This window comes from Rattus rattus, chromosome 2 (genome assembly GCF_011064425.1).
Source record: "Rattus rattus isolate New Zealand chromosome 2, Rrattus_CSIRO_v1, whole genome shotgun sequence".
NCBI classification, from domain to species: Eukaryota; Metazoa; Chordata; class Mammalia; order Rodentia; family Muridae; genus Rattus; species Rattus rattus.
Window position 1 is genome coordinate 89,182,356 of NC_046155.1, and position 13,296 is coordinate 89,195,651.

At 48.7% G+C, this 13,296-nt stretch overlaps 1 protein-coding gene across 8 annotated transcripts in view; it reads right to left on the minus strand.

The window, feature by feature from the left end:
- Mical2 (microtubule associated monooxygenase, calponin and LIM domain containing 2) overlaps positions 1-13,296 on the minus strand; it is a 138,728-nt gene that overhangs the window by 58,353 nt on the left and 67,079 nt on the right. For all 8 annotated transcript variants that reach the window (XM_032892882.1, XM_032892888.1, XM_032892887.1 and 5 more), the window contains exons 4-5: positions 5,118-5,325; positions 1,764-1,880 (exon numbers count right to left, since the gene is read on the minus strand). In XM_032892882.1, the coding sequence (XP_032748773.1) occupies positions 1,764-1,880; positions 5,118-5,325 (325 nt within the window). The remainder of the gene's footprint in view (positions 1-1,763; positions 1,881-5,117; positions 5,326-13,296) is intronic.

Genomic DNA, 13,296 nt, shown 5'->3' on the forward strand with positions numbered 1-13,296 from the left:
GTGGGGTGGGGTACTTTACATTTCTGTTTCTGGCTCCAATGGTCTGCTGTTTATAGACACACACTCTCCGGGAAAACCTGATTGCACCCTCAGCATTAGGACCAACTATCCTGTAGACATGTTCCAATCCTTAGGGGTGCACATGCCCCTAATGATATTCTATTAATTTATAGATCATAAGATGCTTTTATCTAGGCAGATTCTTGATAATATTTCTCTGAATAATAATTCTCTGAATGCCCCAAATGATAATTCCTTACTACGAAAGCAGGGAGAGTCTCCCTGAGTTGTTAAATATACAGGGAGGCGGGCAGGAAAAGTCACGGGCGTACTCTCCATGGGAAACTGCGAAGTCTTAGCTCACGCTGCCTCATAACTCAGCATTTCAAAGGCAGAAAGCAATTCTAACAACAAGATATAAAGCCTTGATGGTCAAGCCCCATGGTTATGGTGTATGAAAGAGATCAGAATTTATTTTCCTTTCCTCTAGTTTTTGTTTTCTGGATGGGTTATCAGTATGTAGCCCAGGCTAGCCTTGGAAGCAGAACCATCTTGCCTCAGTGCTGGGATCATAGGGGTGCCCCATCATGTTTGGCTAAAATATCATGATTTAAATAAACAATAAAAGAAAAATATTATCAAGAATCTGCCTAGATAAAAGCATCTTATGATCTATAAATTAAAATTTAATAAAATACTACTGGGTATGGCAGCTCCTGTAATTCCAGCATTCAGAAGTTCAAGGGTCATCCTTGGCAACATAGCAAGTTTGAGGCCAGCTTGGGCTACATAAGACTATCACAGGAATAACACACACACACACACACACACACACACACACACACACACACACACACAGAGGTGGTTAGAATGAAAATGGGACTATTGGGAGGTGTGGCCTTGTTGGAGAAAATGCATCACTAGGGGGTAGGCTTTGAGGTTTCAGAAGTTCAAGCCAGGCCTAGTGGCTCTGTCTACCTCTCCAGCATTTCTGTCTGCATGCCACTGTGCTTCCTGCCATGATGATAACAGACTAAACCTTCGAACCATAAGCCACCTGAGTTAAATGTTTTCCTATATAAGAACAGCCATGGTCTCTGGGCAGTGGTGGTGCACACTTTAATCTTGACACTTGGAAGGCAGAGGCAGGTGAATCTCTATGAGTTTGAGGCCAGCCTGGTCCACAGAGTTTCAGGACAGCCTCTGGCTACACAGAGAAACCCTGTCTTGAAAACAAACCAAACCAAACAAAAAACAAACACCCCACCCCCGCCCAAAACAAACAAAATGGTTATGGTGTCTTTTCACAGCAATAAAACTCTAACTAAGACGATGCATGTATACCAAGACCTATCTAAAAGCTTTATTGTACAACTGTTCTAGACACTTTGCTGTACTTAAAGGTATTTTGAGGGTACAGCAGGTGTAACTACCCGTGTGTGCACTGAAGCATGTGTGAACCTTATCACACTTCCTCCCTGTCACTGACTGGACGTCATTTGTCAAAGTTGCCTCTTCCTAGGGACTGGCTAACCAAATTATAGGCTTCATGGCAGGGTAATAATTCCACCGGCACCCCCACCCTTGTTGGGAGCTGAAAAATAAGCCCAAAGCCACAGAAATGGTCAAAAAAGGTAAAGTATTTGTCAGTGGCAGTGTGCCAAGCAGCTCCCAGCAAAAATAACTTGCAAAGAGCCACCACATGGTGCAGCTTCCCATCGGAATATCCGCCCTCAGGGCAGAGAGAGAAAACCATACTGTACTTCGATTTTCTTGGTCTTTAGGAGGCTCTCGGACCCTCACAAACTCCACATTCACATGGATTTCCACTCCTAGCATCAGGGCCACCTTGAACAGGATGAGCTGCAGTTGTCGGATACCTGTGAGGAAGGAAAGAAGGGAGAGAACAGTCAGGAGTATGCATAAGCAGCACCTGTGTGAAAGTACCGGATGGGTGTGGCCCAGAGAGCCCAGAGCATAGTGCTCTGTCAGCCCTGTCTCTATGCAGCCACCTTGGCTGAGTTTGTACCAGAGGTGACAAGGCTTTCATTTCTCTCACACAGTGGCCCTCAGGGACCCTTCTTATTCTCATTTAATGGAGGAGCTGTTGAGACTTGATAAAGTCAAGGGACTGCTCAAGGCCACACAGAAGCAAAAAGTGGACCATGGGCGCCGTTCTGTCCAACCTGGCAGCTCTGCACTGGGCTGCTCTAACTAGAGATCTGTCAGTCTTTCCTACATGTTCGCTGAGCCAGACTCTGGATCTGCTGAGGTGAAGATAGAGAGAGAGGAAGATAGCGGGAGTCAAGAACTACAGGGAGAGGCTCATGCCTAGAGTTCCTCCCTCTCCAGTGGTAAGGGGAAAAGCAGGGAATTCTCCCCGCCAACTGGGCTCAGTGCTCTCTGCTTTTTACCATTTCAAATGCCTCCAGCAAGTGCAACCTTGTTTGTTCCTCTCCACTCAGCACAAAGGGGCACCCCTCCAAGCATTTTCCTGCACAGTAAAAAGCTTTAAACTTGCTTTGGGCTTCTCTGTATTCCTGGGTATTTAATAGTCGTTGAGTCCTACAATGTGGCAGGCGTCCTCTTAGGCACAGGAAGATGGGCACATGCTCTCTAACGGAGGAAGCAGATGAACAGAGTGATGGGGCCTACACTGGGACTGCAAGAGAGGAGTAACTGGGAACATTGGATTCCCTAGGGAGACTGAGGACAATAGAGGCCACATGAGGCCAGGAAACTTCTGGGTAGAAATCTCTTTGGTGTGGTGACAGAAAGGAAGTAGGCAACCACCAGAGGAGTACGAGTGGATGCACAGCCCACACTTCCTGTTCTAGAACAAATCTTTTGAGCTAAGGAGTAATAATGGGGTCTCTAAGAGGGCAAGGTTCAGGGTGAGGATCAGGGTGGAGACTTGGGGAGAAGAGAGAAATCGAAGAGGGAGCAGAGTTGGAAGGGATGGCTAGGTGCTTCCGTCCTGGGATGCTGAAGAGGGAGGATGAGTGTGTAATGGGCAGGTCAGTGGCTTCTCCCGCTCAGGCACAGGACACAGGCAACTGCTAAGAGCCTAAGGCTGGAAGAATAGCGGTGGGAAGTGGAGAGTCCTCACACAGGTCAAACAGAAAACTGCTGAGCATTGCTGGACCTGAGGGGACAGCGACAGACGGAGACTGCCCACCTCTGAACCGATGCCAGGCAGCTGGGCTTCAGAACCTAGACCGAAAGCCCCTGAGAAGACAGTTCTTCCAGGGAGGGCTTGGACACACCTCAGAGTATCAAGGTTTCTGGCTTCCAGCACACAGTAGGAGCTCTATGAGTTCCCCCACCTCCATTGTCCCAGAGCTGCCCTTGGGATGCCACATCTTAGTACCGTGCTCAAAGCCTTCATTTCCACATTCTCACTGACAGACCTCTGGGTGGGACAGAGCATCCGGCTAGTTCATGCTGTGGCTTTCTGGGCAAATGCAAATTTCTTTCCGTTGAACTCCTGGAATTTTCTCATCCCAAAGAGGGAATAAACTCTGGGGCTGCTGCTGGTAAATTCTTTTGTGTCTGGATGAATTACACCCTTAGTGGGTGATAACTCGCCAGTCCTACACCCACACCCCACTCACTTCCCATCAATTCTGGTCTCACATAGACATGGCTTTTTGGGATCCCCCCTCATGCACCTCCATGGAAAAGTGTGGGGGTTCTTTTGGGTCTGAGGGCCACACATAACAGCCTGCTTACTATATGCCAATGGACACAAAAAGTACTTTAGTATTTACTATACAACAGACATGGCATTAGCATGTTACAAATCTGACCCCATGTAACCTTAGCAATTCAAGAGGACAGAATTTTAATACTGTTTTGTAAGAGATAAAATTGATGTCTAAAGGAAGTAAGGAGTTTGAGGAAATAAAAGAGACAGGGTTTATATTTAAATCAGTCAAACACTTGAATCTCCCCCCCCCGGGTCTGTCTGACTTTTGCAAGTTTGACTGTCGTATGTATGATAGCTAGAAACCTCTTCCCTGTGAGGCTGAGAGGAAGAAGGAGGCGGCCTCCCCCAAAGCCTCAAGATTCCACAAGTGACCCACAGCAGAACAGGAGCTGTGCTGGACACAGGCATTTAGTGGCTGGCCAGCATCTTCAGATGCTACAATTCCAACTTCTGTTCCCAACCTCCCTGAAGTCACATTATGTTGCCTTTTCTCTTGTCAGAGCTCTAAGGAACGCTGGTGAGTGATCCGTCAGAGACTACACATCCGATGACATCACTCCTCTGATCTACCACCTGCCCTGCTTTGCCGTACGAGCAGTGCAATGCGCAAATGCCTCTGCACAAGGAGGTCTCAACCATCTGGCCCTGTTACAGGTTTGGTGAATTCTCTCTTTCAAATTCCTCCTGGGAGTGTGACTCACTCTATTAAAGCATATTTTATTACTGACAAAATCTAGTGAGCTCCCCGAGCACACAGGCTCTGCTACTTGCCCCTGGGCTCTGTATTTCATTCATTCACTCGACAGACGTTTATTGTTTCATCTATTACGTGTCAGGCTCTTAGGCCCCAGAGACAGGTATTTTGGCAAGCAGTGCATGCCAGAGTCCGCGACCAATGGGACTTAGCACAGAGCCCAGAATAAGTCATAAAGCAGACCATCATGGTCTGAATGAGAAATGTCCTCATGGGCATTTGATCTCCATCCAGTGGTAGCAGTTTTTGGAGACTGTGTGACCTGTAGGAGATGTGGCCTGGCTGGAAGATGTGGATTACAGGAGGAGTAGGGAGAGCTTGAAGTCTACAGCCTGGCCATTCTGCTGGGCGTCTCTCCATTTCTGGATCTGCCCAGATATGAGCTAGCAGTCATGAAACTGTTTGCCTTTTTTACTTTCCTGCCATGAGGGACTGTATCCTTTCGAATCATGTGCTCAGAGAAACGTCTCCTCAAGCTGATCCCTATGAAGAATTTGGCCTCCGACGAAGAAAGTAACTAACACACAGTCCTCCAGACAACGCCCGAGAGTTGGATGTCAAAGGACCATCTGGGACTCCTAGATGTGGCAAGATGGGTCCATGAACAGTGAGACCTGGACCCCCCTGAAGCACCCCACCCTGAGCCCCACTCACTGATGTGGTCGATGGAGCCAGCACAGAATTTCCCGTAAAACTTCTTGGCCCCCAGGCCCCGAAGGTCATGGATAGTGAAAGGCCAGAGGTGCAGCACATTGTTCCGGGAGAAGGTGTCCCTCTTCTCCACTACAACCACCTTGGCTCCCAGGTAGGCGAGTTCAATGGCAGTGCGCAGGCCACATGGTCCTCCTCCGACGATGAGACACTGTGGAGGGAAAGGAGAGAAACCTTGAGGGTATGGGCAGTGCTGTCACAGAGGTCCCACCTCACCAGCCATATCACACCGGGCATCTGTCAGGACCGGTCATTTATCCGCCCACTATGTCTTCCCTGTAGACCCATCATAGACGAGACACTGTCCAAACCCAGGGAGAGCAGGCAAAGGGATTGTGGGAGAAGGCACTGTAAGAGGCACAGGTGGTTCTAGGCGAGGCTGGACCAAATCTGATCCCAGCCCTGGTATTGCCACCTCTTACTGTCCTTTCCTGAACTGGGTCTGTAACGTGTTGCTTTTCCTCATAGGCCTGTTGTCAATAGGATCGCCCTTTGGAAAGTATACTGGGCTAGAGGTGTGGTGCAGCTGTAGGGAGTTAGCCTAGTGTGTGCAGGTTCTGGTCTCTGCACCACTTAAACACGTGCATAATAAGAGAGGAATGAGCTTCTGTGTAGTGAAAGTGTATGGAACATCATTCCTGTGGCCATAGGCTAGCCAATCATTCCTTGGGACCAAAAACCAAACAACAAAAGAAAATATTGACAAACTGGACTTAATCAAGACGAAAAACTCTGGTGCTGAGCCTGGAGAGATGAGTCAGTGACCAAGAGCAGTCTCTGTTCTAGAAGCCCCAAGTTTCATTCCCAGCATTCATGATGGGTGGCCCACAACCACCCAGCTCAGGGATTTGACACCCTCTTCTAGCCCATCATGCATCTGCATACCAATGGCTCCCAATACAAATAAAAATAAATCTTAAGATAAAATGGATGTTTCAAAAGGAATTACTGTCAAGACAGTGAAAAAGAATACAATCATGGTGGTGTATGTCTGTGAGCCCAGGTTAGCCTGTCTCAGCTTCCAACCCCAACCCATCCCCAGCCTGCCAAAGGAAAGGAAGAAAGGGAAAAGACAGGCACTGATGGGAGAAAATATTTGCAAGCTACATAACTGGTAAGTTCTGATAACATACTTATATCTAATGTGCATAAAATCTAAACAGCTTAGAATGAAAAATAAGTTAAAATGCCTAAGTAAACCCTAGAGAAAAAATTAAATAGCATTTCCCCCCCCCCAATAAATATATACAAAGAATCAGGAAATAGATATAAAAAAAGGCCCCAGCACTATCAGCAATCAGAAAAATGCAAAACTAAGCCATGATGAATGGTTACTCCCTCAGTACTAGTAAAGGCTCTAATTTGATGGGGCATATGAATCAAGAGATGGAAATATTCAAAACTCACATATTGCTAGTGCAAATGATTTTTAATGGTTTGTTACAGCAATTCCTTTAACAGGTAAACATACAGGTACCATATTAGCCAGCTGTCCCAATCCTGGGTATATATTCTCAGGAGAATTGAAAACCTCTCCATGAACAGCAAGGGAAGGATTTTTTTTCACATTAGCCCAAACTACAATTTTTAATTGATAGATAAGCAAGCTATATTAAATGTGTGATATCCAGCCAGAATACAGCAAATACAGAGGCGTATGCCAGCAGGAAACCACTGAACTGAGAACAGGACCCCTGTTGAACAATCAGAGAAAGAACTGGAAGAGCTTGAAGGAGCTCGAGACCCCATATGTACAGCAATGCCAACCAACCAGAGTTTCCAGGGACTAAGCCACTACCCAAAGACTATACATGGACTGACCCTGACTCTGACCTCGTAGGGTTGCAAATGAATATCCTAGTAAGAGCACCAGTGGAAGGGGAAGCCCTGGGTCCTGCTAAGACTGAACCCCTAGTGAACTAGACTGTTGGGGAGAGGGCAGCAATGGGGGGAGGGTGGGAGGGAACACCCATAAGGAAGGGAGGGGGAGGGGATGTTGCCTGAAACCGGGAAAGGGAATAACATTCGAAATGTATATAAGAAATACTCAAGTTAATAAAAAAAAAAAAATTAAAAAAAAATGTGTGATATCATGAGTGCATATATATATGTTTGTATGTATGAGTGCAGATATGCATGTGTGATGCCAGGTTGACATCAGGAGTCTTCCTTGATTGTTCCCCACATTATTCAAGTGACCCGAGGATCTAAACCTTGATGGTCTCCCTCCCAAGCCTACTGGGCAGTACTGCTTCTGGTTTGTTAGAAATAAAAAGAAAAGCAGCTGATGGAGCCCATTCTGAGAGAAAGAGGGGTGAAGGAGGAAAAGAGAAGAGCTGGTCTGCACCAGAGGCTGACGGTCTTAAATGTGCTTATTTAAGAAGGTCTTATTGGCACTGGGGCCATGGGTAAAGAAGAGTTAAACAGGAACTTGTACAAGGTCCATGCCAAGTCACCGCATGTTGAAGAAGATCATGTCCTTTTCCCGGGAGGACTCGGTCTGTTAGGACAGAAGAGGGGGACACATGGTGACCTAGATAAGCCCACAAATATCGAATTTTATGCATAGTCTCAGTGTTGCATAAGACCAGAGAGCATGGCAGTCGTCCAGCAGAGGCAGGAGTTCACAGGTGAGGGTGTGGGGAGGAGGTGGGGGATGGGAGGGTAGGTATATAGGAATAGGTGAAACTGTTCAGCAGGGCAACACATGAGGAGACCATCACCCACTCCTCACTCACTGTCGGATGTTGCCGAGACATCTGGAAACTTCCCTCAACTTGGGATTAAATGTTATCTTAAAAACACATCCCCCTTCTTGAGCAAATACTCCATCCTCTGGCTGTCTCACTCCCTTAGGCTGCCAAGGTCCCAGAGGAAGACTCCATCAAGCGTATCAGAAGCTCCCACACTACAGTCAGTGTAGTTTACTGGCTGGAACCATCGAACGAGTTTGTAGACACCCAGTTAGAGGAAATGAAGTCACTGATGAGATTTGACTCACCCCCAGAGACTTTGGGGACTGGGGGGGTGGAGTGGGAGGGTGGAATGGGGGGGGTGCTGGCTTCCTCTCTGGACAGAGGTGCCTGGAGACAACCAGCTTCCTCAGCCCCAATCCACACTTTATCTCACCCTCCATACAGCTTCTTGCTCCACATAGCCAGACAATGACGGTCATTTCAGAGCCTGCTCCAAACCCCACGCTTGTGAGGTTTGCTCTGGGGCGAGGTCTGATGAATTACATGTCTTTGCAGTTACTGCATGTTTCCTGTTGGTGAGCTGTGTAACTCCACAGCCAAGGCCGGGCCAGCCGGAGCATGTAGGGTGAAGAAGGGCAGCAAGGGGACAGAGGCCTTCCGCAGTTTTTGTTCACCAGGCCTGACCCTTTTCTGGTCTCCAGACAAGTCAGGAAATCTCCTTTCCTCCAGTCAGGGGCTGTTGTACATACTGTGCAAATATTAGCCAGGTCTCATGTCCAGTCCTCTTGGCGGCACCTGGGTTTCTATCAGTGAATGCTTGGCTTTCCCATCATCCTAAGATCTTTACATGTTTGGGGCCTGAAATCTCAGAGAGACCAATCATACCGTACTCTTAATCAAAGCAAATGCCGATGGGCTTAGTTATATCAGGGGAGAAAAGCCAGGCTGGCACAAGGGCCTGTTGGCTGGGGTTGTGGAGGCATGACAGTTCCTCCTTGGACTATGCTAGTTATGCTCAGAACAGGGACTTGGTATTCTGACAAGGGGCCAAATAAGGCACAGCCACATGTCTGGGCAGAGGAGCAGCCCTGGCTTCCCGGGATGCCCATGGCCAGTGGATGCTCTGGACAGGTGCGGCTTAGCAAACTGAATACAGAGGCAAAGGTCTCTCCCTTTTCACAGACCCAGCCAGCAACTACCGCTGAGAACAGACTTTCAATAAATAGAGCTTTTGGTTAAAACCAAGCCTCAGACAGTAATATGCTCACTGCACAAACAGCAGAACCCATGCTCACTGACAGAACCCATGTTTAAAAAAAACCCAAAAGAACGGAGAGAAGAGGTGCACATCAGTCATCCAGCTCTGGGGAGGTAGAGACAGGTAGATCCCTGGGGCTCACTGACTCCTCAGCCCAGTTAAGATGATGAGTCTGAGGCCAGGGTCAATGTTTGAGCTTCCTACCCAGACAGTAGGAGCAGGAGTCTGCTAAGGTCCCCTACTTCATGGATGTCAGTATCATCTTTGTGATGGGGTGACTGAATTATTGCTCACGGGGGAGCCGGCAGATCTATCACTAGCAGGAAAGAGACCCTGTCTCAATAGACCAGGTAAGCATCTCCTAAAGAGTGACATTCAAGGCTGTCCTCTGGCCAGCACACACATATGAGCAAACATGTACACATACCACGCCCCCACGAACACACACACACACACACACACACACACACACACACACACACACACGCAGCCCAAAGGCCTTCCTGAGTCAGACTGCACACTTTCCTCCTATGGTCCCTCTGGCTCACTCCTTCCTGCTGCCCCAGAACAAAGCTCTCATGTTATCGTTGGCTGGGCCTCAAGCACTGCCCCGTGCTCTGTGTTATCTGTGAGCCTGGAACGCATCCACTGCCTGGTACGCACAGGAGGCCCAACACGTAGCTGATGGATGAATGGGCTTCCCACCCACTCCACGCCAACGCTGTTCTGGCTTTCTGACCGTGAGAGGGATGTTGGGTGCGTGCCAGCCGGGGTTAATGTTTGCAGATTCCCACCCAGACAGAAGGAGCAGGGGGCTGCCAAGGCCACCTACATCATGGACAGCAGTATTATCTGTGCACTAGGGCCATGCGAATTATTGCTCGTTGGGGAGCAGGCAGAGCTACCTCCAGCAGGAAATCCACTGTGAAGATAAGCTTAGACGAGTTCAGACCTGCACATTCTCAACAAGAGACAAACACCACATGGAAAAACAGACTGTTTATCAAGGAGTGGGGTGGGGGACCACAGTTAGTATACCTAGCCAAGACAGAAATGGGAGTGGAGGCTCACAGAGAACTCTTGTTGCACTTCAGAGGGACCCTGAAAGCATGACTCTTTAAAAAAATTTTATTATGCATACATATGATATATATGACTGCTTTGCATGCAAGTGCCTACAGAGAACAGAAAAGGTTGTTGGGTCGTTTGGAACTGGAGTTACAGACAGTTGTGGCCTGCCCTGTGAGTGTAGGGAATCTCTCCAACTCCGCCTGCCTTTTTTGGCATGTATGTATTTGTGTGGTATGCATGAGTGTGTATGTATGTTCACAAGTGTAGGCATGGGTACACACACGTGCACATGTGTGTGTGCCTGAAGTTGCGAAGTTGACACCTGGAGTCACTTCGATATTATTTAAGTGAGCACAGAGCTCAGATCCAGGTCAGTCTAGCTAGCTAGCCAGCTTGGTCTGTGAATCCCTGCCTCTGAGCCTAGATTACGGACGGGCTGCCACACCTAGCCAGCACCTAGGTAGCTTCTGGAGATCTGAACTCCGGGTTGTACATTGCATGGCAAGTACTTCATGCCCACTGCATCACCCCAATTCAATTACTAATTTCTCAATGCCACAGTGCACCTTCAAACTAGCCCTCTTCCCATCCCATAAACGAAGATGGTGGGACCCACACGGAAAGTACAAGAGTCACCGAGTGGAGCCAGGGCTGGGCCAGGGCTCAGCAGTCTGCAGTCTTTGCTTCTGTCTCTGCTTCCTGCCTCCCTTCTCCTTGGGTGTCACGTGGGCCAAGGCTATGGTGAGGTGCTATGTAACCATGGAAATGACCTGCAGGCAGGGGTCTGCCATTCATACCCTGCTGACCACTGCCTTGGCCCTGGCTGAAATGAAGTTTGACACACTTCACAAGCACTCTGCCACACTCCCTACTGCTAGCCACCTCCCCAGCCACTTCTTGTACTTCATCTTTGTAATCACCCTTTGGAAATGTTAGCATCACACCCACCATGGAGGTGGGAAAATGGAGGCATGGAACAGTAAAACAGAGCTGGAGAGATGGCTCGGCAGAGAAGAGCACTTGCTGTGCACGCATGAGGGTCTGAGTTCAAATCTTCAGCACCCATGTTAAAAAATACAACTCAAAAATTTTGGTATAGCTAGGCACACACCTGTGACCCCAGCTCTGTTGGGGGTGGGGCAGAGATGGGAGGGTCACTGGAGCCTCACACACACACACACACACACACACACACACACACACACACATGCGCACGCACGCTTGCTTGGTGCCTCGTTACGTGAGCAGTATGATCAGGGCTAATGGCAGGGTCTGAGGACATTTTCATTTGTAAGTATTCCGCCCCTCGGCTTTGAAGGGGTTAAAAAATGGAGACAAAGAAGACAAGAAATTCTTCCCAAGGTCATGTAACAAGTAAGCCATCACATTTGGATTTGAACCCAGGCCTGTGCTCTCAATGGCTTGCTTTGAGAGTACAAAGCTGAAGTTATCAGGAACTTCATGGTGAGAATAGAGGGGGATCATTTCCTTCCTTCCCTTCACTGAGGACACATGAATGCAGCCAGAGTTCAACTGGGTTCACAGGGCCTCTCTGCAGGGGAGGACAGGGCCAACTAAGCTTCATGTGCTTCCCCAGGGGGACGTTCCCAGGCCCTGAGAAGCCACCCCTGCAGGTGCCTCAGCGGCACCGTTTCCAGTCAGGTAGCACAGAAATTCTATGGCGAGCTGGTGGCTTGCTAGGTCTCCCTGGTAACAGCAGTCATCCAGGCATGTTGGCTCTCTTGAGTAGAGCTCTGATGCCAGAGTCTTGCCACTGTACTCCCCAGGGTGGCTTCACAGTCTCTGGCTGTTAGGACAAGAGACTTATCTGAATCCAGGCAGGAAGCCCATGGCAAACCAACCTGCTCATATTGTAGAGTGGAAAGTGTTTGAAGCCTAGGCATCTGCTTTATGCTTACAGGGAGGTGGCTCACGGTGGAGGTTGGAGGAGTCTATAGCCTCATTTTGCACAGCAATAAAGAGGGGGCCTCATGGGAGATGTGCCCACCAAGGAGTCCTTGGAAGGCCTGGCCAAGGAAGGTTCTTCACAGACACTTCACACTCCATTTTTGGCAAGGTGCTAAAACTCATTTGATTGGTGGAACCCTGCCCCATCCAGCTCTCTGACTACTTCTGCCCTCCTACGCCACCCTGGCTTCCTGTAGCCCAATCTAAAATTGAATTCGATATACAGTTCAAAGATGACCTTAAGATTCAGATTCTCCTGCCTCCACCCCCACCGAGCGCTGGGATCGGAGACACGTGCCTCTGTACCCGGTTTAGACAGTGCTAAGGATTGGACCTAGGACTTCATGTACGCTAGATGAACGCTCTACCAACAGAATGGCATCCTTAGCCCCAACTCCTCTCTTGTATCTCATTCAAATCAACTAACTCTTACATTCCACTTAGTGCTCCACATTAGCTTCCTCCTATCACCATGCTCCCCTCAAGAAATACCTCCTCCCAGAGAAATACTGTTTCCCTCTTTCCCTTCCCCCTGGCTGGGGTATCCCAGTACCCTCCTCTCCCTCTCATCAACAGCGTCTAGGAGTTTCACTTGCACACACCCTTCCCTTAGCCTTATGAGTGTGCTCAAGCTGGCTCTGGTCTGGAAGTTGTAAGCACAGTCCTTGCCCTTGTGACACTATTCAGGCCTCGTGGCATCTTCCCACCTAAAGTAGGAGGTCCCTGAAGCCAGGGCACAAGTGCTACCTTAGCCCAGGCCCTGCTAGCAGAGGAAGTCAGCTGTGGCACTCACGTGTGTCCCTGCCAAGGAGAGCATCATTAACAGCAACACTAAAACTAGAGTAAGATCTGGAGCGGCCCACGCTGCCTGCTGATGAGGTGTGCCCACAGCCAGTGGAAAGAGTGAATAACTAGATCCTGGTTGTAGAACAAGGGTGAAAATGTGACCTCTGGTGTCAGAGGTCAGGCTCAAGGTCACCACGCTACTATTACTTTTTCCAGGTCAGGGGCAGTGTTTACTGGGAGCAAGATCATGGATTCTCTTCTGATCACCTGAGATGTGTGGGGATTTGTGAGACGGCTCTGGGGGTGTGTCCTTTGCCTAGGGAAACTGAGAAAGCACAGTTGG